Source organism: Sander lucioperca, chromosome 16 (assembly GCF_008315115.2).
Source record: "Sander lucioperca isolate FBNREF2018 chromosome 16, SLUC_FBN_1.2, whole genome shotgun sequence".
Classification (NCBI taxonomy): domain Eukaryota; kingdom Metazoa; phylum Chordata; class Actinopteri; order Perciformes; family Percidae; genus Sander; species Sander lucioperca.
Window position 1 is genome coordinate 17,996,211 of NC_050188.1, and position 25,257 is coordinate 18,021,467.

General features: G+C 39.8%; 3 protein-coding genes across 4 annotated transcripts in view; 1 reads left to right on the forward strand and 2 right to left on the reverse strand.

The window, feature by feature from the left end:
• Positions 1 to 8,992: 8,992 nt before the first annotated feature.
• fabp4a (fatty acid binding protein 4a) lies at positions 8,993 to 10,684 on the reverse strand. The gene is made up of 4 exons (XM_031296254.2): positions 10,485 to 10,684; positions 10,012 to 10,187; positions 9,837 to 9,938; positions 8,993 to 9,227 (listed from the first exon to the last, which is right to left on the reverse strand). Exons 1-4 carry the CDS (start codon positions 10,555 to 10,557, stop codon positions 9,174 to 9,176), a joined length of 405 nt encoding a protein of 134 aa, XP_031152114.1. The 5' UTR covers positions 10,558 to 10,684; the 3' UTR covers positions 8,993 to 9,173.
• A 1,501-nt stretch (positions 10,685 to 12,185) lies between these two features.
• On the reverse strand, positions 12,186 to 18,209 carry mrpl53 (mitochondrial ribosomal protein L53). The gene is made up of 3 exons (XM_031296255.2): positions 18,033 to 18,209; positions 15,794 to 15,906; positions 12,186 to 12,462 (listed from the first exon to the last, which is right to left on the reverse strand). Exons 1-3 carry the CDS (start codon positions 18,125 to 18,127, stop codon positions 12,344 to 12,346), a joined length of 327 nt encoding a protein of 108 aa, XP_031152115.1. The 5' UTR covers positions 18,128 to 18,209; the 3' UTR covers positions 12,186 to 12,343.
• Positions 18,210 to 21,033: 2,824 nt separating this feature from the next.
• The window catches only part of pag1 (phosphoprotein membrane anchor with glycosphingolipid microdomains 1), a 52,024-nt gene continuing 47,800 nt past the window's right edge, over positions 21,034 to 25,257 (forward strand). For both annotated transcript variants that reach the window (XM_031296257.2, XM_031296256.2), the window contains exon 1: positions 21,034 to 21,308. The gene's annotated coding sequence lies outside the window, so the exon portion shown is untranslated. The remainder of the gene's footprint in view (positions 21,309 to 25,257) is intronic.

Genomic DNA, 25,257 nt, shown 5'->3' on the forward strand with positions numbered 1-25,257 from the left:
TCTGCGGTCCAAATGATTTTTTTCTGATATCTAAAATCAGTGCAATTCATCTCCCCCATCACCATCTCTTATTTCACCTACTGGTGTCAGGATCTTGACCTTTAGTCACATGCTCCACGTTCCCTTCTGCTTTTTCTCCAACGAAAGTGGCTGACAAGACAAAAGAGTTGAGCCACAGAGGGTGCTTGTTTGTTTAACGTGCAGCTGTGCATCGTAGGGAAGGCAGCTGAGCTCTTTCACACGGGCGTCGACACAAACAGCTGTAAACCCACAGACCTCTCAATTTATGGCTGTATAGTTAAGCTTAATAAAGAAAATCAGTCCTGTCCTACAAATACATTAGCAAATAGCGTTGGTTGCTTAATAGCTCTTACACTGAAACGTGCACAACTATCCATTGATTTTCACCTTGGCGATAGACATTACAGTCAACCTATAAAAAGAAAACTTTGTGGTGGTTCAATTAATCACCTGAAGGGCTTAAAGGTTTGCTGTTTGGGTTTATGCTGCTGAAAGGCCTGTTTACAAACTTGGAGAAAGGTCAGCCTGTGATTAATGGCTTCCGTTTTCCTCCCGCCTATCAGAGGCTGTGGTTATCTCCCCAGTGCATTGTGGGGAAGTGCCTGTAGCACGTCTCAAAGTGTCCATCAGGCCAACTTTCCTGATGGCCTATTGTCTTTTTTAATAAAAGTTTCCTACGCCAAATCCAATCTGTTTGCGCTTAGTTGGTAAATAAAATGTGACAATTACTTAATGAGAATTTAGCCGTATTGTACTTACTGTGGACAATGACTCAAAACTTGATTATAGCTATTTGTTGTACCATATATTTCCCTCATACTCTTTGTGTTATGACCTGGCTCTTAGGCCACAACAAATAGGAGACACACCATGATACAGTTTTACAAAAATATACTTTATTAAGTCAAATCAACCAAATTAGACAAAATTAAAGGATTAATAAAGGCCTTTTTACAGTCGTCGCAGCCGACCTGTCGTGCGCCAATGTGACGTCAAAATGACGTAGATCTCGCTGGCGCGCCAGGATTTTGAGTGCGCGACCAGAGGTCCACCACTGTATTTTTTTCAGCGACGCGCGACAAAGCGGAAACAGGAAGCCTGAACGAGCTCGAGAGCAACCGGATGCTAGGACTCGACACCAGAAACTTACTGGGTTAAGATGAGTTCTTTTATGGCGAATGAAAAGCTTGATCCGACGAAGTAGGTCATCAAATCAAATCGAAGCATTGACGTCAACGCTGCTGCCAGTTCTGCCATCGTTTACCTTTTCTTCTTCTTCTGGTCCGTAGAAATAGCAAAGTCAGTAGCCTTTCCTCATTAGTGCCACCTCTGTTCAGGAGAAGACTGCAACTAGTGTCACGACCACCACGTGCGAGTATAAACAGTTACGGCGCTCCCATGACGTCACATTTGCGTGCGACAGGTCAGCTGCGGCGAGTGTACCGCATGTTTAAGAAGATGGGGGGTGTGGATGAGTGATGTGTGTGTGTGGGGGGGGGGGGTGTTGTAAGGTGCAGACAAAGCATAAAGATGAATAAACTAAAGCAACATAAACAAACCTAAAGATGAGACGGGAGAGCTGAAACAGCAACAGCTGACGGCAGACCTAGACAGATCCTGAGCTGCACTGGAGCCTGGCCTAAAGTACCTGGGAACACTCAGGTGTTTCAGGTTACACTAACGAGTCAGCGGTCACCTGCAGAGTTAGCAGAGAAACCGGTGAATCACACAGCCACTGTGGCTAAGGCCCTGTTTACACGTACATGGTTATTTTGAAAGACAGAGACATTTCCCTTCGTTTGTGCCCTTCGTTTACACGCAAATGTAGACTTCGCCTCTGAAAACGAGTCTTTCTAAAACCTCTGGCCAGAGTGGAGATTTTGGAAAACACGTTTGCATGTAAACTGAGACAAACGGAGGTTTAGTCAGCCGAGGAAGTGAGGAAGAGAAGAGAGAGGAAGTGATTTGTTGTTGTTGTTGCTATTTTCGGGATTCTGATTGGCTACCGTGGGCTTGAGCTTCTCGTTACACTGCCACCTACAGGTTTGGCATGCTCTTGACAGCATTGACGGCATATATACACGGGTACAGGTAAACAAACACTTTTCTGAAAACTGACAGCTGTGCACAATGTTATTTTTGAAAACGGAGAGGTTGAAATGTCCGTTTATAAAAATAGCCGGCCACATGTAAACGTAGCATAAAGCAAGATGTCATATTTGGCTTTAAATATGAGTTTCCTAAAACCTGCTTGGTTTGACCCCTTTTAAACATTATACAGCTAATTTGAACTCTAAATAAATCCTCTCAAGAATTGACAAACATACACTAGCTGTACTGAACACAAAGGAATAAATCTGAAACATGAAGTCTGAGCTTCAGCCGCTCATGTTTCTCAACCTAACCTTCCTCTGTCCGCAGTTACATTGCTTGATAAAGCACTGAACCCAGGGCAGACAAACCGCATAGTTTGACGATTAAAATATCAACTCCATTCAACCCTACCACCTGCAACAGGTCAGTGTGTCTGTGTCTGTGTGCATACGTATGGCATAAAAACCACAAAAAATCATTTTCCATCACTTTATCCAATTAGATTCTTTAAATATATTGCTCTATTTGTGCTATCATAAGTAGTCTGCTGTGTTGTCTGACATAAAAGGGCAAATTGTTCTTCCGGTGGGACCAGTCTTCATATTTCAGACTGTAATGTTTGCTCCTGAAATCTCCAGTGTGGCTCTTTAATGCTCATGGAAAACGGTCACATGTGATCTTGACATCAAAGTTTTGAAACATCCCAAGACAATTTTCAAGGGTAAGGGTTGATTTAATTTGCTTTTCATATGTAGATTTAAATGATAAGATGTGCAAGTCCTGCAAATAACCATTTCAACATATATTTCAATGCATAAACAAATTAGTTCTATAAACGGCAACTTCCTTAGGGCAGAAAATACATACATCTTACAGTTTCACTGATTAGATATTTGTAATAATTTAGTGTTTGAAGTTGGTTTACCCCTTCACAGAAGTTCTGTTCACATTCTTCATGCTGTGGCCATAAAATAAACCGCTCTGCATGTTACAGAGTCACTGAGTTCTTCCTGGGGGTTGAGCACAAAGAATGCTTGGTGTGAACAAACTAGAGACCATATACAGTATATTACTTCCCCATCTAGTTTAACTCAGACACATATATTCAAGCAGAGACTCACAAGAATACAAACACACACTGATTTCAAAGATCACCCCATCACCTCATCACCCCCACCAGATTACAGATCACATGTCCTGTAACACAGTAGTCATACGAGAAGTGGATAAGCCCAACACTGGTGATTTGAGGCAGATTCAGCACGGAAAAGTAACACTTCCTGACTTTTTATTGCCCAGCAAAGCATTTCTCTATCTGCTTTTGAACAGAAATGCCCAAGCATTGACACACAGACCAAAGAGCAGGCAGGTAAACATGCTTATATATGCTTAGTGCTGAGTTTTTGTTACAGTGCTCTCTGGGGGAAACCATTGTGTTGGCTCTGGTATGTATAGCCTTCACCATCCTTCCTCTGAGCTATACACTCTTAGATTTGAAAGGAACTCCTGGTGGGATGACTTGAAAAACTGTTATTCTTTGTGGTGTCCTCAAAGCCAAAACTGTATTTCCTCACATACAGTGGAGATGCCTTTAGAAGTTACATTTTGAGCTGGCTCTACACCCGTTCTATTTAGAGTGAGAAAGGTTTAAAAACATCCGCTTTATTAGGAATATCATTGTGTTTATACATTAAAGCTGTAATCTTAAAGATTTTCATTTAAATAAATGTCTGTTAAGTAACTAACTGTCACAGAAGGAGGTAACACGATGGTGATTGACCCTATGGCCCACTGATGAAAGTACTGCAATATTTATATATTTGCCATATTACGAACTCAGTCTGACATCTCCCGAAAAAAATCCTGTATTACAGTATTTCTCTTTTGTATACACAGAAAATTGAACTATGTACACAATTATAAAAGATTGTGAAGCTCATGTATCAACAACAAATCCATAGAAATAAAAAAAAAAAAGAATATTCTATTTATTTAGGCTTTAGTCTAGGCTTCAGACTGCTAAACTCTCAGCACAATTCCATTGTTATCACTTAAGTAGAAATTCAAAATCAACCAGACTGAAATCTTAAGGATTGCCACTTTAAGAACATTTTCAACACATCAACCAACCATCTCAATCTGTTTTATTGGATATCAAGAATTAAGGCAAAGCTTTCATGAAAAAAAATCCCAAAACACATGTCTCAAACTAGTTGGCTTTAGCTGAGCCTCTGACCTTTAAGGGAAAACTTTTTTCTTGTCTGTTCCACGTTGTTGCGTTGGACTTTATTCCTATAGAAGCAAATATGTATGTGGTGGAAAAGACTAATTGCGCCCATCAGATGCAGAACTAAGCACCAATTACTGCTGATATGTGATAAATAAAAATGTGTAGAAATATGAGTAATTGCTCATTTAAAAGTTTTGGATTGATTGGATTTAATCCAGAGCTCTACACTGCAATCTTTGATCCAAAACAGAGTCCCATCCTGGAATCCCAGACATGTCTCTGTGAGTGTTGTGGGGAGATAATAAAACAGCCAGCCTCTGTGCGACCAGACAGGGCACAGCTTGCACAACATTCAGAGACTTGTTGATGAAATCAGAGTTAGCTCTTTAGTACAACTGCGAGGATCAGTGGAAAGAAAGCTTGTTGCGTGGCAACCAGCCTCCCCTACAGTTCAACTGACATAGTTCTGCCCAGCTGTTTGGTTGCCCTTGGAGACTGATCTTGGGTCAGCATAGGTGCCATAAATCCTGTGGAGAGGATTAAGGGTAAAACTAGTCTATATCGACGACGTTTCATTTCCGGGATCAGGTCAGATTCGGCCAGATATCTGTCACTTTCCGCTATCTTTGTTTTGGCATTCTAAACTCCGGTCAGTTTATGAGGACTATGGTTAACTGCTCCTCAGATCTCTGCAGGGTAAATCCAGACAGCTAGCAACTATTTGTTGATAGTCTAGTTTTCTGTTGCACGACTAAAACAACTTTTGAACGTACACATGTTCCACTAAACAAGTTCCTTCCCAAGGCTATTTTGAAGAGGCACCATCATTGAGTCCAGCACTTAGCGCCGCCCAAGACAATTGTGATTGGTTTTAAAAAATGCCAATAAACCAGAGCGTTTTTCTCCCATCCAGGAATGTTGTGTGGACTAGTCAGACCCTCCTTCCGCAGCGCTGTGGAGGAAGGTCTGGCAATGCGAGACTAAGGTAAAACTGATGTTTGTTCAATGTGGAGGCATTCACGGCAACCCTCCTACAGTCAGTAAGATGTATCTGGCTGGGGCTTGACGCCAAGGTCATCCCCACCCTCCAGCAGAAACCTAAGTGGAAAAATACAAAGAGTGGTGTGGGATCTTTGCTGAATTCCCCTGAAACTAAAATGGTTCAGACTCAACATAAAGCCCCAATGAGAAAGCTGACGTCAAGACGTTTTTTTTGTGTCAAGTAATTCTGACATATTCAGTTACAATCTTTAAACTTTAAAGTAGAGTCTTCTTAATTCAAACATCACTAAATAACAAAGTTGTCTCATCACACAAGGAAATGATCTCTCACTTTTTAAAACTCTTGTCTGTCTTATAACCTTATATCTTCAGACGTGGAAAAAAAATGTTGTCCTTGAGTTTGTTTGTAACTTTCCTGGTTGTTCATATTTCCTGTGATCTTTGGTTAAAATAGCCAAAATTCTGTTCTCTGCTTTAAAGATTAGATTGTTGTGGCTGAAAAATGTACAGCCCCAGACACTATGGTCTACACATCATTCTCACTCATCGTGCCCCAGGTGAGCATTCCTGAATTAAAGAATGGGTGATGGGTGAGTGTCCTTCTCAAGCCATGGGTAATAAATCAATAAAAAGTGAATCACTCTTGACCGAAATTTATAGAAAGTCTGCTCAGATTACTGGAGCACATTTTTTTATGTAATTTGGTAGTGCAACATAATGGAAAGTAAAATTAAGTCATATGTTGCATGAGAATGAAAGCTCATACATCATGTACTGTATCTTTTGCCCTGTTGATCCACTTAAACATGAATGGTGTTGGTGTTTGACAGAGTTTAAGTGAAGGACAAGCGGAGGAAGGGTGTCAGTGCTGCAGCTCAAGTGGAGCTTTCCAGATGTTTTGCAAAGGATGTGAGGTCATTCTTCTAAAGTCAAAGACAATCTTTCTTGACACAAAACAACCCCAGTGTCAACAAGATACCTTTGTCTATCGGGCATGTGAATACACACACACACACACACACACACACACATGCAGACAACAAATTTTACGAGCGATTTACATTGTGTGAGTTATTTTCAAAGATAACTCCCACACTATAATGCTCCTTCCTGAACAGTTTCCTAATTGCTCTGCAACCTCTCTGCTGATGTGAGGTTGGCCGGCAGCGGAGGGAGATCAGGACCTTTTCTCTCCAGTGGAATACCTCCCTTTCTATCCTGTTTGGCCTTCGGCTTACAGAGTATTATTTCACATGTTCGGAGGGAATCTCTGCTTCATGCTCTCTGTTAATATCTATGGTTGTATATTTTTTTATACTGTCCAGCTCCTTCTTATTCAAACATTGAAGATGCACCTCATAGAAAAATGCTTAAACACCATCCCTGAGAGTTACTTGCACAAAGCTTCACTTTCAATTAATTAAGAGACACCATGGACCATCAAATCAAGATGTCGGAGATAAAACAGGGGAGGTGGAGATCTGCCTCGTTCCCTGCAGTTATCCAAACAAAGTGACGGAGATGCCTGTGGATCACAAGCACTGCACCTGTAAGTGAATCCATAGCAGATGTGATCTTTTCTTTCTGGCTGTGAGAAAATGATCATGCTTTTAGAGTCCTTTTATAATGCGCATGCACAATACCCAGCATTTTGAACAGAATGCACACAGACAAGAGTAGATAAAAGCAGAAGCTCCTTAGATGAATTTGATCATCGATGATTTGGAGTGCAGAGCATTCACAGCATGAACGCAGCAAGGTTTATTGAACGGTCAAGGAGTAAACAGTGCTAACCACTCTTTTTTTCCCTAATCATTTTAACTACAGGTATGTATTAAAAGCAATGCCATCATAATATTCATGTTGCACCATCACATTCAAGGCTGTCTTTCCTTACATCCAACAAAGACAAAACAGAATCCCATTATCGGATGTTTGGGGAGTGTGGCATTTTTGTTTTCCCAAGTAAAGTGCACACAGCACATTAAACAGTAGATGGCAGCTTTAATATATTTTGAAGACCCAGAAACCAACCAACACTCCTTTAATAGAACACTACCTGGGCCCAGACTTCCTGTATGCCAGTTTGTATGTGCTCATTTCATAAAACACAACTGTGACATAGGCCTGAATACAAATGACAAAATAAAAATATGCAAATAAAAAAGGGTAAAGGTAATAAATCAATAAGTAAAACAATAAATTAAAACAAAGAGCAATAAAAAATGACTCGACTCTGGAATTGCCAAAAGGGCCCCACGTGAAGATCGTAGGCTGCGAACTTGCTCATATGGGGTCAACATCTCCGCTATAAAGCTTGGAACTAGCTTTGAAAGTGATCAGTAAATTCTAAATCAAACAGGGAGCCAATGAAGAGAAGCCAGGATTGGGGTGATGTAATGTCTGTTAAAACCAGTGAGAAGCCTAGCTGCTGCGTTCTCAACTAGTTGGAGGCGAGAGAGAGACTTTTGGTGGATGGCAGAAAGGAGGCCTTTAATAATAACTGGACACAGTGCCTCTCTACAGGACAGGGCTAAAAGATTACATAAGATATTGTACCGTTAGTGGTACAAATTGCCTAATACATTTGAGAGTAATACAATCACAAAAATGCCAATTGACACAGTGAACCTGGGGCTTTTGGGGTCACGAGGGAGCTGGGATAAGTGTTAGTGTATAAAGGAAATCGCTGTGTGTTATTTCGCAGTGGGTCTGGTTAACAAATTGAGTTACCAAATGGCTCTTTAGCTGTAGAAGGGAAAGGTCTTTGAGGCATTAAAAAAGCATGGCCAATGACACACTAATACAACTGGTGACCTTTGCTAGCCGTCCACGGTGATAATCTCATCCACTTGGCATCTCCCCAAAAGTTCAAACACAGTTCGTCCTTGACTACTGCTGGTACCATTGTCCACACAGAATGGAACAAGAGCGTTGGCCCACAATTCCACCTGTTTCAGCTGTTTTGGCCATTAGGTCCAATCAGTGCTATCGTCTACCCTTTCCTGTCATGGGAAAGTGGCCCTTTGGCTCTGGAACAACCCCCCCCCCCCCCATCTCAACACAGAAACTCAAAAACTTGACAAGCGTCCAAAGGGAGGGGACGTCTGTGGGGACAACCCATAATGCTTATAGTTTCAACATGTACACAAAGCTGCCAGCACACGTGCAATGGGAAATGTTAAACCTCCCAAAAAGGAAGCGGAGATACATTTCCTCACCGACCTCTCTGCATGATGCTCTCAGTACTAGTTCACATTCCTCAAGGAGTCCCTGCCAACACACATCATATATCATTGGGATGGCTGACTTTTACTTCTTGACCTTTGAATAGGGAATATGTTTGGGTTTTTCTGCTTGTCCTCTGACCTAAATAAAGAAGCATGAAAGCCAAAGTAGCTGGAAAGAGTGATGCATGTGGAATGAATTACAATATTCACCAAGAAAGGGAGTAAACCAAATTAGCTTGTCAGATTAGGTGGTATGTTGCCATTAGGGCATTTTTTTTTTTTTGCACAGCATTGCTCAGCATGCCCCAATGATTGGAATGCTTCAAGAATGTCATAATTGATTTAAAACGTGACACCATTCAAATAAACAGCAGACTAACTTACCGACAATTACATTCAATTAACTCGGACGCCATTTCAACAAATTTCATTTTTATTCAAATCATCGCAACAATTCCAAATGAAACCAAATGTGTCATGTTGGAGAACAGATGCACATAAATGTGATTTTGGCAACAGTGAAGATAAAGAATAGAAAGAGCAGAACACGCCTTTAGTTTGGTATTACGCCCATTGAACTGAGCCAGTCATCCCCATCACGCCTCCTTTACATACATCCTCACTGCGATCACGTCTCCCATTATGCATTTCTGTGGGAAGAGAGAGATCAGTTGCGGTCAGAGGATCAAAAGAGGTGCAGTTGTTAAGAAGGTGAAGATAAATTCCTGCACATGTTTTGAGTTTGTGAAAGATTTTGGGCTGCAGCTATCAGCCATCAGTGTCTGTAGTTCTCAAAAGTGTTTAGTGACTTTGTCCTAATTTCTTAATCCTCTGTAATGTAGCCTAACTGCACTCTATTTCATAGAAGGAATACTTATTTTTGTCTTTATAGTATTAAATGACATTGTACCCCCATTACATTAGGATCTCCTGTAGTACAATGGCGTTTTAATACATTATTTTTACCAATAAAATACACGTTTGCCTTATTACCTCAAGTGGAGTGTGGGCGCAACAGTGATGAGAATAACCTTTCATTAACATATTACACTTGCAGACTTAAAACTAAACAAATCAAACCATTTGAATAAAAAAAAAAAAAAAATGCAATGATGCTCATGCGTGATAAAGTACTTTACAGACAATTGCATGCATACATACATACATGTAAAAGGCTTTTAAAAGTTACAAAAGTAGAGTTCGGTAGCCTACCAATTTACCTGGTTCTAGAAAAAAGTCACGAGAAACAAAATCCTTACCGCTATCAACTTCCCATCCGAGATCTCCCTCTCGATATTCGTCTCTTTGCCATCCCAGGTCTGTTTCTGCACAAGTTTGTCGTTCTCCAGAGTCACCACAGTCTGCAGGACACACAAGCCGTTAATTCCAGCACAGAAAAGAAATTTTTTTTTTTCTTTGTTCTGCCCTTCTTACCATTGTCTTCCTATCGTCTGCGGTTATCTCCTCAAATGGTTCGTTGAGCTTGAATTTGATTTCGGTAGTTTTGAAGGTGCTCTGAGACTTCAGGCATAAAATCCCTTGATCGTCCACGGTCACTATCAAATTGGGCTTGGTCCGATTCCCCACCTGCCGGGTCGCAAATCCCACACCTGCACAGCGGAAAGGCAAGATAATCAAAATGCATTAAATATAAGCAACAAACGTATGAGTAAAATACACTTGAAAGCTTTTGTGTGTGCTAATTCAACTGGACTTTTTCAAAGCAACTCGATTATTCCCTTTAATGTTACACGTTTTAGATGGTGTAACTAACGTTAACTTACTAAAGTTAGACAAAAAGGCAACAGACGTTACGTTACAGTAACGTTAACTACAAATCAGCAAATGACAGCCTGTGATAGTAATTTGCCTTCAACTAACTAGCTTAAACCCACACACACTCCTACCAATTGCTTTCATGTAGTCGTCAAAGTTCTCGCTGGAAATCATCTTCCACGTTCCAACAAATTTCTCAACCATTTTTGCGGTTTCTGATGTGATATCCTCGACAACAACCTGCAGAGTGACTCTGGTTTCAACTCTCTTCCAGTGTGGGAACAGACTCGTTTTTAAAGGGTCAGCCCGACGTCAAGCGACGCAGTAGCAACCAATCATAGCATGCTACATCACATAATAGAGCGTTGATTTCCCGCCTCCAGCCTCTCTTGCTACTAGCAGGTGTAACTAAATGGCTTTTCTCATGAAGGGGTGTTTAAAAATTTTGTCCCCAAAAGCTGAAGCTGAATCATCTTCATAGGTTTTTTTGTTTATATTCTGAGCTAAATGGGCATCTGTCACTTCTCATCATAGGAAAATCTCAACATATTCTAATTTTTTTTATTCAAGGCACCCAAGGTTTTGTTAGCATGTTGTTCTATATGGGATGTTGTTAGCACAACAACATATCCCATGAGCCTTAAACTAGTGGCACACTGTTAAAATCTCATGGGAGATGTAGTGGGTGAAGGCTAACCATTATTTAAAAATCCCTGGGGTTATGAATTGTTACCAATGGCTTTATTAATGGTGAATAAATAATTTACTAATGGTTTATAAATCAATGATGTTGTTAAACACGTGGGTTGGAGAGATTGTTTAACCACTTATTTCTACAAATGGGCTGCAGACAATCTACACCAAAACTATATGTTAACTTATCCTTTGCAACTGCAGACTTGATGATTAAAACCATGTATTCCCTTATTAATGAATTATTAACATAAATAAATATTGCAGACTTAATGGCTTGTTAGAAAGTGAGAACCCCATTAGCATTTAATAATGGATTAGTTACATTGATAACTGTATCATACAAGCAATTGGGATTCTTTTACAATCTCATAATCCATAATGTGCTCATAACTGGTCTATAATGCATTAATACATTATTAATTTCCCATTAGGTACAACTTATAAAACAGTTTACAGAGGGTGGCTTATTAGGAGGTGGTACTAATTCTACTTGTATAGTAGAAGACATTAAAGTTATTTAGATTACAATATTAATGGTAAACCCCATCAGGAACATGCTTCAGCTTGTCAGAGAAACTGATGAAAATACATTTTCTACGCCAAAATAAGTGAATGTAATAATCCATCCATGGAGAAAACCCATTAAGTTACAGATGCTAATGGAACAGAAAGTAGCTAGCAGAGGGGACAGGAATTCAGTTATCTGTGCCTGGGTTAAAGGGTTTTTTTCTTCTCAGAGGGGGGGGGATGCATCTACAACTGTGCCAAATTACATTTAAGCCTGCTGTGTCAAAGGTTAGAGCTTGCATAATGTTCTTTCAAACACTAGAATGATCTCTTTTATCAGGAAAATGGCACATTATGCAAGGACACACCATGACCCTGTACTGATCACAGCAACTTTTTTCAGCAGTTAAAGCATTTCAATTGAGGTCTTTAATATGGATAAAATAAGCATAGCTGATGGGGCTAAACTATTTCGTCTGAACAAGAGAGTGCAGTACGTTTTTCGATTTGACAGTATATTAGTTCATGTTGACAGCAAAGAACATCTGGTAGAATTTAATTCCTAAATGGTGGAGGAATTTGGATTGTGTGACTCAAGAGGAAAGAGTAAGGAGATAAATGACTCAGTGTCATGCCTGCAAACAATGCAGGATAGCTTTAGTGGATCAAAGGTCAATCCACACCAGAACAGCCACATTTAAATGAAATACTTTAATAATAAACATTCAAGAATATACACAGTTAAATACAGATACATTCAACACAGATATATTTAACATGAGGATCATTATTTTTTTGCGGCAACTTTTGCCTGTGGATCCTTGGCTGTGCACAGTGACTGAAATGCGCTCAGCATCTCGCTGCTGGTCAACTTTGCTCCCTTCAACAGCAGCTTCTCTCCATCTACTGTAGCAGAGAAAGACAAAGACACAATGAGATGACTCATAACGACACAATAACAGAGCTCTCTGTATAAGGTGTACAAAAAGCAAAGAGGTGAAACGTTAACTGAGCAGAAGATGAGTAACGCACAATGTGCAGCATCTGTACAATGTTCTGCTGACCTGTGGCAGACATTTCTACTTTTGATAAGTACTTGACTCTGTGCGTGAGTAACATCATGCAGTAACAACTTCAGCATGAATTTCCAAGACTAGGTCACACAGTCCTGAGTTGTATATACAGTGCTGCTCATGAGTATAGGAACCCCTGCTACAGTTGACTAAAAAGAGGGATACAAAAAATCATCTTTTGGAAATTGATCTTAATGCCTTAATTGAAAAAAATAGGAAAATTCCGACTTTTGAGAACAGCAATTTTCTTTGTGAATGAATAATGTATCGTAAATAAATAAATGTTCTTCCTTAAAATACAGGGGACATAAATATAGAGACCCCTATGTTAAATTCCCATAGAGGCAGGCAGCTTTTTATTTTGAAAGGCCAGTTATTTCATGGATCCAGGATACTATGCATCCTGATAAAGTTCCCTTGGCCTTTGGAATTAAAATAGCCCCACATCATCACATACCCTTCACCATACCTAGAGATTGGCATGGTTTTATTTCAGTTAGCCTAATAGCTGGTTTGATTTGCATTGAGAGATGATCTTATGGAAAGTACCCCATGCCAATCTCTAGGTATGGTCTATACTTATGTCCCCTGTATTTTAAGGAAGAACATTTATTTATTTACAATACATTATTCATTCACAAAGAAAATTGGTGTTCTCAAAGGTTGGATTTTTCCAATTGTTTTCAATTAAGGCATTAAGATCAATTTCCAAAAGATGATTTTTTTATTCCTCTTTTTAGTCAACTTTAGCAGGGGTTCCAATACTCATGAGTACTAGGAGTTGTGCTGCATGTACAGAGTAAACTTCTCCTGTGTTTAATCAACAAGCAATAACACCCACCGGTACACAACACTGATCAATTCCATACCTTGCAAATCTTTCAACATAAACCACATCTCAAGGGACTTTTTTTAAAGATAGACCTATCTGGACCTAGTACTGTAATTAATAATTAAAACAAGTCAAAATGTTGTCTTCAAGCACTGGCTCAAGTAAACTTCTTAGGTCTGTAGTCTCTTCAGGCTACCTTAAGATAGTTACATTTAAAGCTCCATTGTGTAATTTTTTGAGTTGATTCTTAGCAAAAAACCCTTTGTTCTTTCACAAATATGTGCTCATTCCTGTGTAATTACTTCCACCAACTAATTAAAGTATTCTCGTACGCGTAGAATCTGCCATTCAGAATACATAGGAGCGACTTGCGCGAATGACGGCAGCCATGTTGTGCCTCCATCTTTAAAATGCATTAGCCAAAGTCGGACACACCTCTGCATTTCGCGCTTTTCACTCAGTGGCACTGACTGTGACGAATGCCAGGGAGGGAGGGAGGGAGGGAGGGAGGGAGGGAGGGGGAGAAGATTACTTGCTACTGCCGGCAGATTTGAAAGCCTGTTGAAGATGGAGGATTGCGCCTATTCTCAAGGACATGTAACTGAGTCGCCAAGGAAGTTAAAAAGAGAATTAAAACGACAACGCGACAGGCAAAGCAACAAGACCAAAGTTAATATTGGAGTGGCTTTTCCAAGATGGAAAGAGCTCATAAGGAGCAAGGATTTTAAAAGCGACACCGACGTTGCCTGCTTTCTTCTCGACAGGTAATTCTGCCTATTTGTGTAAATTCAAAGTTTTATAGTTGCTACTTGCTTGACATGGTTGTGCATAACGCTAGACTGACGTCTAGCATACTTTTCCTTGCGTCAATGATGAAAAAGGATTGTCTACCTTGTAACATAAACGTAATCATATGCCTCGTGATTTCCCTGGCAGACAACTCACGTCACGGAGTTGTAACACTGACTAGCTACAGCTAGAACAGCTGCGTGTAAACCAGGGGTCACCAACACGGTGCCCACGGGCACCAGGTAGCCCCCAAGGACCACATGAGTAGCCCTCACGCCTGTTCTAAAAATTAAAATTGAATATTGATATTATCTGTTTCCCACCTTGTTAAGTTGTTGTTGATAACTATTGTGAGAAATCATTAACATGAATCAGTGTCTTCACATAGATGAGTATCATTAATCATTAATAATCATATATAACTAAAGGCAAACTGAGCAAATTTGTTATTTCAGAAGAGTGTATCTTGCCTTTGTGGGTTGTTGCAGTAGAAGAGTCAACAGAGTCAGGAAAGTTAGTTAATAGAGAGATTATTATAGCGATTATTATAGCCAGTAGAGAGTTTATAGTAGAGAGTTTATTGCAAGTAAGTTTATAGCGAGTATAAAGTTTATAAAAGAGAGTTTATAGCGAGTAGAAAGTTGCTCTAGGCTACGTACTCAATATAATCACAGAAATGTGTGAGCAATGTGTTCTTCATTCATTTCCCTCCCAAATTGATGTATTTGTTTACAAACACAACCAAAATCCTAACTTTGTTTGTTTTTTTGTGGAGAAGGCAATTACATTTTTACTTATGCAAAGTCCCAAATAGGCTTAGTTATTTATGTCATTATTTATTTATCCATGAATTCATACTAAAAATGTATTCATATTCGACTCAAAGACATTCAAGAAAGTGGTTAGGGTTAGGGGCTAGAAAGTAATATTCAGTTGGTTGTCATATACAATTTCACCGCTAGATGGGAGAAATTCTTACACAATGTAGCTTTAAAGAAAATAAAGAAAGATTTTTTTTAAAAAGCAAATTTGAGGACATTAATATGTCAAAATGTAATTTAAGTGTTCAGATGCATTAGATGCCTTTAGTTTTTTATTGTAACTCTGCTGTTGTCCATCTGTCTTTAACTTTATGTCTCTCTTAGGCAAAACTCCCCAAATGTGTCAGTGTTAAATATTTTCTTTAATATCATGTGCTTGAGGTTTTACAGATGCCAAATTCAAAATCCTCTCTTTGATAATTACTTAGCCATATATATGTAATTTCCCTCTATACAGTATAAAAATATGTAGTGAAATTGAGTTTTAAAAACGTGACACTAGTTCACACACCTGAGAAAACAACCCAAGGTGGCTTCATGGGGATAAAAAAACAAAACGTATGACTTAATGAGTATTATGACTACATATCTTCAGTGGATTAAAACAATGCCAGGAATCTGAACTGCAAATGCAAAACTCCAGCCACAATCACACTGCCTCATAAAGTCTCACTGTTAAAGATCTTCTCCCACACATTTAAATGTGGTCAGGTAATACTTACAATAAGTGATATCCACTACGGGTTCAGACTTGTCATGTTTCACCGTCGATATCACCTCACAGTTCATGTTGGTAGCTCTGGCCTTCTCTGAGCCCACCATGGCCAGAAACTCCCTGTGGAGCATGAGGAGCATGTTGCAGTGATGGAAGGTAACTAAGTACATTCATTAAAACAGTGATTCCCTGACTTTTTGGTCTGAGGTACCCCCACAGCCCTGTCAGATGAACTCACGTACTGCTTGATCAATTCCCAATGTTTATTCCAAACTATTCATTATATAAAGTGGATAATGTCCATTTTTTATACTTGTTAAATGGTCAATATTAAGGTTGGTTTGGTCAGCTACTACTACTACTACTACTACTTGGAGTGAAGCTGAATGTTTTAACTATAACCATTACTTTTAGGTAACCATTTCTTCTGCTTATGCAATACTTTAAGCCAGGGGTGACGAACCTGTGGCTCTTGAGCCGTATGCGGCTCTTTGCCTGCTCCTGTGAGGCTCTTACTGTGTGGCTGGGGGCTGTGTCATTGGTTGATTGTCGTTTTTAACTTTTCTGAAACATACAGTATTTCAGAAAAGTAAAAAAAAAAAACACATTTGAATGCATCTGCCAATACATTTGCCAATTATTTTAAAATGGAAAATAATGCAGCAGAGTTTTGAGGACAGATTCTGCAACCTGAGGAAAAACAGCGGCCACAGATCACCTTCCTCGTTAACCCTTTCACTGCTGAATCAGATTGTTTGAAAGCCCCTTTAGTGACAGATGAGTGAGAGAGTTGCTTCGAGTGGCCACAACCGAGTTCAAGCAAGACCTGAAAAGGACTGTGGATAACAAAGACTGTCAGGTTTCCCACTGAGTCAGTCTAAGTGAGAAAAAAAAAATATGAAAACTGCTATGTATTATGACTGTCATTAGATCTGGAAGACACTGTTGCTGTTGTAGTGTGGACGTGCATGTGTTGTGTGGCTTTTTGCTATGGTGCGGGTTTTTTTGTGGCTCTTTATACCTAACTGGTTGGCCACCCCTGCTTTAAGCTAACTATTTCAACTGTTATCCAATACTTTTAGTTAATCATATGAACTGTTTAGTCATTATTTTTAGCTATTTATTCCTACCATATCTTCATTACTTTTAGATAACTATTTCTACCATTTAGCCATTACTTTTGGCTAACTATTTTTACCATTTATCCATTACTTGTAGCTATTTGTTTCTACCATTTATTCATTACTTTTAGCTATCTGTTTAAACTTCTGTGCTTGCTTGCTGACTAGATTTCATGCACACATGTAGTGTTTAGTTGTTACAGCTGATGTTCTTTTGATCAAATCATAATTTCAAATAGTTGAGCTGCTCCACAATCTTTCCACGTACACCCTGGCAACAGCACAAGTACCCCTGGTTGTAATAATAATAATAATGTGGTATTGCTACATTTACTTAAGTAGCATAGGCTATCTGAATACTTCTTCATCTACTGCATTGCAGATAATAAACACAATGGTTGTTCACATTGTGTATGAGTATAACATTATTCATTAATACTAAAATTGGTGAATAATGGCCCTACACACCCGAACAGCCACAGGTGTTTCCACTTATTTTGCTTGATTAGACCTTCATCTGAGGACTCAGACAGGTGTTCACACTATGCTTGATTAACATCCGTCTGACCCTCCTATACGTTTTGTTGCACCCTATGGGTGGGCGAGGTTACACCTTTATTACATTATTAGTTGATGAAGTTTGGTTATCTTATAATTCCAACATAGCTCAGTCCAAGGTTAACATGAGCAGGCTATTTTTTTTCAGACCAAATATTGAAGACGTTTAAAATAAATTTCAGACAAATAAAGTCGTATACTGTGTAGTTCAGTATGGTACATAAGTATAAGGGAAATGGCAGAACTAAAACATAGGTCTTTTCCCTCAACAGGGAATATATTAGGGATAACGTTACTGTAGGGAAACTAAGTAAGGGAAATCCTTATGTCGTGTGTATTTAACATGTAACTCTTCACAACCACATGTATACACTTCTTCAATCATCCCAGTTAGACAATAAGTTATTAGCTACATAAAATGCAGCCTAAAGACTGAACTAGCTGATAATAATCGTCTGCTCTTGGGAAACAATGTCGCCTCATTGTCAAATTACGGCTGTTATCCACAGTCCAGTCACACAAAAACCACTCTCCGACACAACAATACATTGAACACACACTTCTTACCGTGTGGAACGGACATTAGACTCAAAGGGACAAAACTGAACCGCTATTTTCTTCACAGCCTTCAACACCACGGTCGCTTTACTGGAAGCCGCCATGTTTTCTGTTTTGACCTCTAACCTCGACAGAGATTGGCGCTTCTCTCGTGGGCCGCTAGAGGGCGCCAGAGGATAACTAACTCCCCAGTGTTATGCAGTCGACTGGGACATTAATAAAGTACAAAATGTTACTAATAGCACAGATAAGTAAACAGTAGGTTTTATTTGAGCCATGCAGGCCTAAAACATGTAAGTTTCTGTGGTGGTGATGATAATGCTGATTTAGGTTGTATTTTTTTGCATCTGTATCTGTTTTAAATTATATTTGAATCTTCACCTCCAAACCTCATGCATATAAAAGAAAAGTGTTCTTCCTTACAATCCTTCAAAATCCTTGGCAACATTTGATTTGCATCTTGTATTTGTACTTTCAGAGTTTGTGCATAAACATGTGTGAGGTGAGGCATGACATTTCTGGACATTAAATGCGGCACGCCTTATGTGTAAATCCATTTCTAACATGGGGTCTAGAGGTGTCTATGCTGAGACACAGTGTTTTGATCGTACTATTGGGGATTCTGGTGTCAATGATGTACAACCACATTCCTGCTCTCTCCTATAGGTGTCTATTTAAGCACACAGTAATAGTTTAATAATACCACTTGTAGTTAGATTAACAGCCTTTATATAGGTTAGCAGCGTGTAAACAGCACCATCTCGTTCACAATGCCATGACAAAGCTCGTTAGCAAACTCCCAGGCAAACCGACTGTGACACCTTGCAGTAATCATCTGACAAACGATGTCACCGAGCAGAATGATGTTAGGAGAGGACGAGTGTGGGGTCTGTCACTGCACTAAGTCAATAAAGGAGGTGCTGCTCTCCAAAAAGACAATCAAACAGACACATCTCATAATCAAATAGACAGGGAAGATGGGAAATGGTCTCCAGGGACTGCTTCCTGCACTCAGCAGATGAAAAAAGGTCAAAAGCCTGTCAGGGTATAACAACAGAAATCAGAAATCAGAAATCAGAAATGGAAATGCATTTACATTTTGACTGTGTTAGCACTTAAGTCAAATTTAATCATTGCAGAATTGCTTCTGTGAAATAATTAAGTGTGTGTGTGTGTGTGTGTGTGTGTGTGTGTGTGTGTGTGTGTGTGTGTGTGTGTGTGATGGGGGAGTTTGCTGCATGACATTAAATCAGTTTTGTAATTTTAAAGGGAAGGTTTTCACAGTGAAGAGTATAACTGTGTGTTTATCTCTTGGCCACATTTTGTCAGCATGAATAATAATACATGTAAGTTCAGTATTTTCCTAATAAACTGACAATTACATTTCAGTGGTCCATTTTTTTAAAAACTTATTTTGGAAAAAAAAGAAAGAAAAAACATTGCATACTAATCTATAAATAAATAAAAAAAATAAAACTTTGCACAATTGGTTTGCACTTCCTTCAGCTCTGTTCAGTAGTGTATTTATAGTCACCCTGTTTTCAAGGCGTAGAACAAATGCGTTATTCTCAGATCAGCCCACTCGAGCTCGCACAGTTTATCCTTACTTCAACACGCCTCAAGTCTCTTTCCTGAGCCGACAGTCTGTCGCAGCCTGTGACAGTCGGACAGTGGAGGCATAGGGCTCTAAATTTAGACATACCGCTATTGAGGGGCAGAAGCATTTCCTATACACTTCCCAAACACACACACCCACACCCACACACACACACACACACACACACACACACACACACACACACACACACACACACAGAGTTAAGTCCAGCAGTAAGAAAGTGGGGGAAAGAGCGCTCTGAAACAATTAATGCTCAAGGGGATGTTTGACCTCAAGGAAAGTAGATGTATTGTCTTGGTGCAGGATTTCATTTATCAAGTGTTCTGCCTGAGCACAATAATAACTTATGAAATGTCCATTGTCATTCTGAAAATGATCCTACAAGAAGACACTGGTGTTCAGGATGTTCTATGTTCTATGTTGCTATCAGTGTTGCTTTTACTACTTGGAGTAAACATGTAATTTTCAAAAAGTGATGGGTAACATGGTTCAATGTGTCACAACACAGTAGAGTTCATATCTGCTACAGTATTCACATGTTGGGTTACATCCAGTTTAAGTGTGAATATGGAGTATAGAAGCTTTGATTAGAGGATGAATTGAGAAAGATCGTAACAATGTAAGATTTGTGAGAAGTAACACCCAGGGGTTTTCTTGGGAAATAGGCTACCAATGCATTTACTGTCAGAGCAAAGGTATTTCCCCCTTGAGACTAATAGTGAGCAAGGACGTAGCACTTTGGTACTACTGCATTCATTACACCACTCTCTATTCAAGTTCTGTCTCCCTAAGGAAGTCCCAGAAGTCCTTTAGGGTGTCCCCAGGAGTGTGAAGAACACAAATCACTAAGACTGATATAAATAAAACTGCAGTTGTTATGCTTCTAACTAGGCTACATGTGAATATATAACAAAACATGTTACTCATAAATCATGGAATCATTACCAGTGAAAAAAAAAAGGATCCCAGCAGCAGCAGCCATAAGCCCGCCCACCGACTCTATACACGATGTGATTGGCATGACTAGAGTTTGATTTTTCCAGCTCGCAAGTGCCTAGACCCTGGCTGCAAATTAAATTTGCTGCCGCTAGGGTGTGTCTAGATTTCTAGGTTATTCGGATACAGTATTAGGGAATCACTAAGGCCTAAATAAAAGCATCCAAAAAGTCATGTCATAGGACCTTTAATATAGATGCATTTAAATACAATATTAAGTTTACCATTATTATTATTTTGTATATGATTCCATATTAAATTATTATACAGTAAGTGTGTACGGAGCTCATTTAATACAAAAAGTGTCCTAAAGCACATCTAGCCAGTCAAGCTTTAGTATTCGTGAAATACATTTCCCATGGAGCTTCGCGCCGCGGCTGTTCCCTAGCACTCCTCCCACCAGCGTCCGGCTGCTGCTTGGCAAAGCTCAGAGCGGAGCGGACTGAAACGAACAGCTCCGTGTCTCTCACGTCCAGAAATGTGCGCAGGCTGAAGAACGAGTCGCATAGCTGTCTGTGTGTATCCTCCTCAGACTAGGCTACTTCACTCTCATCTCTTTAATGCAGCACCGGAAGCTTTAGACGAAGGATCCACGCGCACCTAACAAATCCAGACACTTTTCTGTTCAACCAGCCGCTGAATGCAGATTTTTGGATAGTCCTCTTTCTCTGGTAAGCGCTTGTTTCATATCTTCACACCTCTGTATAAAAGTTGTGTTGTGTTCTTGTGGTTGTTTATTTTTTATATTACTGCTGCAGCTGGGCTGAGAATGTATGAGTGTTTGTGTGTTTGTGTGTGTGTGTGTTTGTGTTTTTGTGTGTGTGTGTGTGTGTGTGTGTGTGTGTGTGTGTGTGTGTGTGTGTGTGTGTGTGTGGAGGACGCATTGGGAAACTAAACAGAGAGTGTGCTGTAGTTGTGACTGCGGCAGACTAAATTGCTCGCAGTGAAACCAAATGTGAGTAGCGGTGACAGCGAAGCTGGAACTGAGACTTGTTGCCTTACATACTCAAACATATTTCGTGTCCTATTCATACTAAACAGTGCTGGGAATGTTGATGCTGCGTGATACTTGAATATTTTGGGAGCAGCTGTCTCTCTTTCTCTCTCCCCTCTGCCGTTCTTCATTTGGTTAACATTGGCAGTAGTCTGTAGCATCATGTCCATTTTCCAATCTCCTAAGGGCCATTTTTTTTAATGAAATATAACTATATAACCTTGGTGCTACTTTCACATTTCCATGAGCACAAATCTTCATATTCACATGATATTAATTGACTTATATTAGGGGTAGTGAAATAAAAATGTCTTGTTTGTCGCCTTGTTTACAGTGTGTGACAGCAGTTATGGTTTGGCATTCTTCTTCATGTGTGTGTGTGTGTGTGTGTTTTTTTTTAAGGCGCACCAGAACATTTGTGGAAAAATATTCAGTCTTCATGACAGCAAGATATGTCTGTAGGCCTACTTGTTTTTGAGATGCAAATCAACTTCCCCCATAGTGACAGATTGACTGACTGGTTTTAGTCTCTCTCACTCTCACACACACACACACACACACACACACACACACACACACACACACACACATACATATACCTACACTGTATGGATGGTCATGTGTGTGGATGTTACTGAGCCCTCTGGATAACCTCAGACATGTATTGTCTCATTGGCACTGACAAGTACATGGCCTCTCCTTCCTTATAGCGTAGAGCTGGTGTGCACACATGAGCAAACACACATACTGTATGTGCATAAATGTGATGCTTGGTGAAGCAGAGGCACACACACTGTTCTACAACCATCTTTCTCTGTAATTGTGAATCTGAATTTCCTCTCTGCTCACCTGCCAAATACATGAACACCCTTTTTCACACTCTTGTCAGCCCCACACACACACACACACACACACACACACACACACACACACAGCCAAATGCCACCAATAGAAACCCCCTCCCTCAGTCTGTGTTGATGTGTTCAGTTGTTGAATAGGAGCTGTTGGCAGGCCATCCACACTGCAGCAGACTGGCTTTCACAGAAGTTGACATTCGCCTCAGCAAACACAATTTGTACTTTGTTTTAGCTTCCCTTTGCTTTTGCTGCACTTCCTCATGTTTTAGGCTAACCATTAATAAAAACTCACATGGCCCTGACATCTTTTAATAGGAGCATGGTGAATAAATACCCACTACGCTGCTGAAACTGCAGTAGTTGAGCTTTAAATCCTGAATCTGTAACTGTGCCTAAAATGAGTATAGAGTTCTTAAAATACCCCTCTGTCCAGACCAGCATGGAAACAAATTGATCCAAATGATGCTAAAAAGAAATGCCAAAATGCTCACCCTTCCTTGTTTTCATGTAATTGTATACATGTCAAAGAGACAGAACTGCATGTCTGTGTATAACTAAATCTTTGTCACTCTATAAGCGATTGACTGTGTGGCGGCAAATGTAAGAGGACAGCAGGGCAAATGCTTTGTGACAGTTTTAACTTCAGAATATTCATAGCATGCTGCTAATGCTGGTATTTGGATGGAGACAAGGCTGGGTATGTGCAGCTGTTGCACGTAAGAAGGGAAATGAGTGAGGAGCAAAAGGGCCGAGAGCGTTCTCTGAGGACTTTACTGCAAACTGCACCAAGTCCAAGGAGAGTTTGTTTTGGGTTGATATGGGTAGCCTTTTGTTCACACATCCCTTAATGGAAAGAATCACACTCAAGCTGTCCAAACATTTTCCCATCCAGCTTGGATAGGAGGGTCTAGCCTCATCCACACTGAGCCAGCTATGAAAACACTGCTTACGTGTTTGTGTTGTGTTTTATTACAGCCAAACTCATGATTTAGTTGGTCTCATTTGCATGTTTTGTTGGCTGTTCTGTTTCTAATTTTGTTTATTAATGTTACGTGTTACCAGATAGGTCCGGTGTCTGCCTCATCATCAAGCAGACACATTATTTTGTAAAACAAACAGTTCAACATTTTGGGATTTACCGCTCTCACAGAGTGAAGAGTTAGTGAGAAAGTCTAATTAAAAAGACTATTTCTGTTCAATGGAAAGATGGAGCCAGCAGCCGCTTAGCTTAGCATAAAGACTGGAAACGGGGGAAACAGCTTGCCGAGCCTTATCAAAGGTAAGAAAATCTGCCTTTCAGCACCTTTTTAACTCGCTCTAATTAACCCAAAGTGTTAAAACGACAAGTTGTGTTTTTTGTTTTCACCTTTGGGTTGCCAAGCAACCAGTAGAGACTCCAGGAAGTCACTGCTTCTGGCCAATAAACAGTCCAGCAATTAACCCCCTGTAAAACCACAACTAGGATTAAATATTATAGACATAAAGTGTTAATTTGTGAGTTTTAGAGGTGCTGGTAGGCATATTTATTTCATATTTAGTTTTTATGCTAAGCTTAAACCGTCTCCTGGCTCCAGATTCTTATTGGTCATCTAACTGAGCAAGAAAGTAAATATGTGTATTTCCCAAAGTATTGAACTACACCTTGTGTGTTTGTCAGAAGCTTTCAAGAAGTATTTTAGTGTAAAACTATTTAAATTGGACTCAATTCTTAATGTAGGCATCTGAGTCATATAACCTTGTGCTAAAATGAGTTTTTTATTTGCATGACCAGAACTGTTCCCTATTCAGGAGGGACTGCTGCCTGTTATTCTGCTTCATTATAACTGGTCATAATGTGTATAGACTAATAGAGAACACAGAGATGCTGCTATACTGGGCATGAAGGTTGTGGTGCTGAAGGGATAACGTATAATATTCACAGTGTGTCTGACTGCTGTGAAAGTAGAGTTTCATCATAGGCTGTCAAGATGTCTTTAGGCAGACTACATGCATTTCACACTCACTTAGGCTTTAACAAGCAAGAGCCCCATCCCCATCATTGGTAGGCAAACAGTAGAGTGTTTGACTCTGCACCTCAGATTTTGCAATTACCCTGCGTGCCCTGTTTGACACCCCTGTCCATTTGTGAGACACACACCTTGGGAAATTTACGCCAAGGATTGAGTCTGGAGGAAGCGCGTGTTGCTGTGACTACCAAATAATGTTTGTTAAATGTCAAGTTTGCTTCAGATTGAGCAGGATTCTATTATAAAAATGGAAATTACTGTTGTGTTCTGTTGTCGGAAAGAGCCTTTTTTTCTTTCATTGATCTGGAACAGAGCAAAACAGAGGAGCTGAGTGTTATTGTTTTCCCTTTTAAATGGAGTTCCTGCTGTGCTGGACAGGATGGGATTTTTACAGAATTGAATTTCTGTTTTATGGTGTTTGCTGTGGTCTAAATATCCCTCATAAGATCACTGAAGTAGTTTGCATAAATCTTTCATGGACGAGTTGGCCTCTGCTTAGTTTTTGCATTGCTCAGCTTTAAGTTACTTTTAGCTTTAGGAATGTGTTGGTTTTTAACTTACATGTGGGGGTTTTTGGCTAAGAAAGAGGAAATGCTTAAGAGGCCATTCAGCAGCCAACAAGCTGTGGTTGAGGGGTGCCACTGTTAGCTGCTACCTGTCAAGGGAACACCCATTTGTGTTTCTGTGCGGCTAACATGAATTTTGGATTTACTAACATTAGATCATATGAAGCTTAATGGGATGAACTGACAAGGGTTACGTC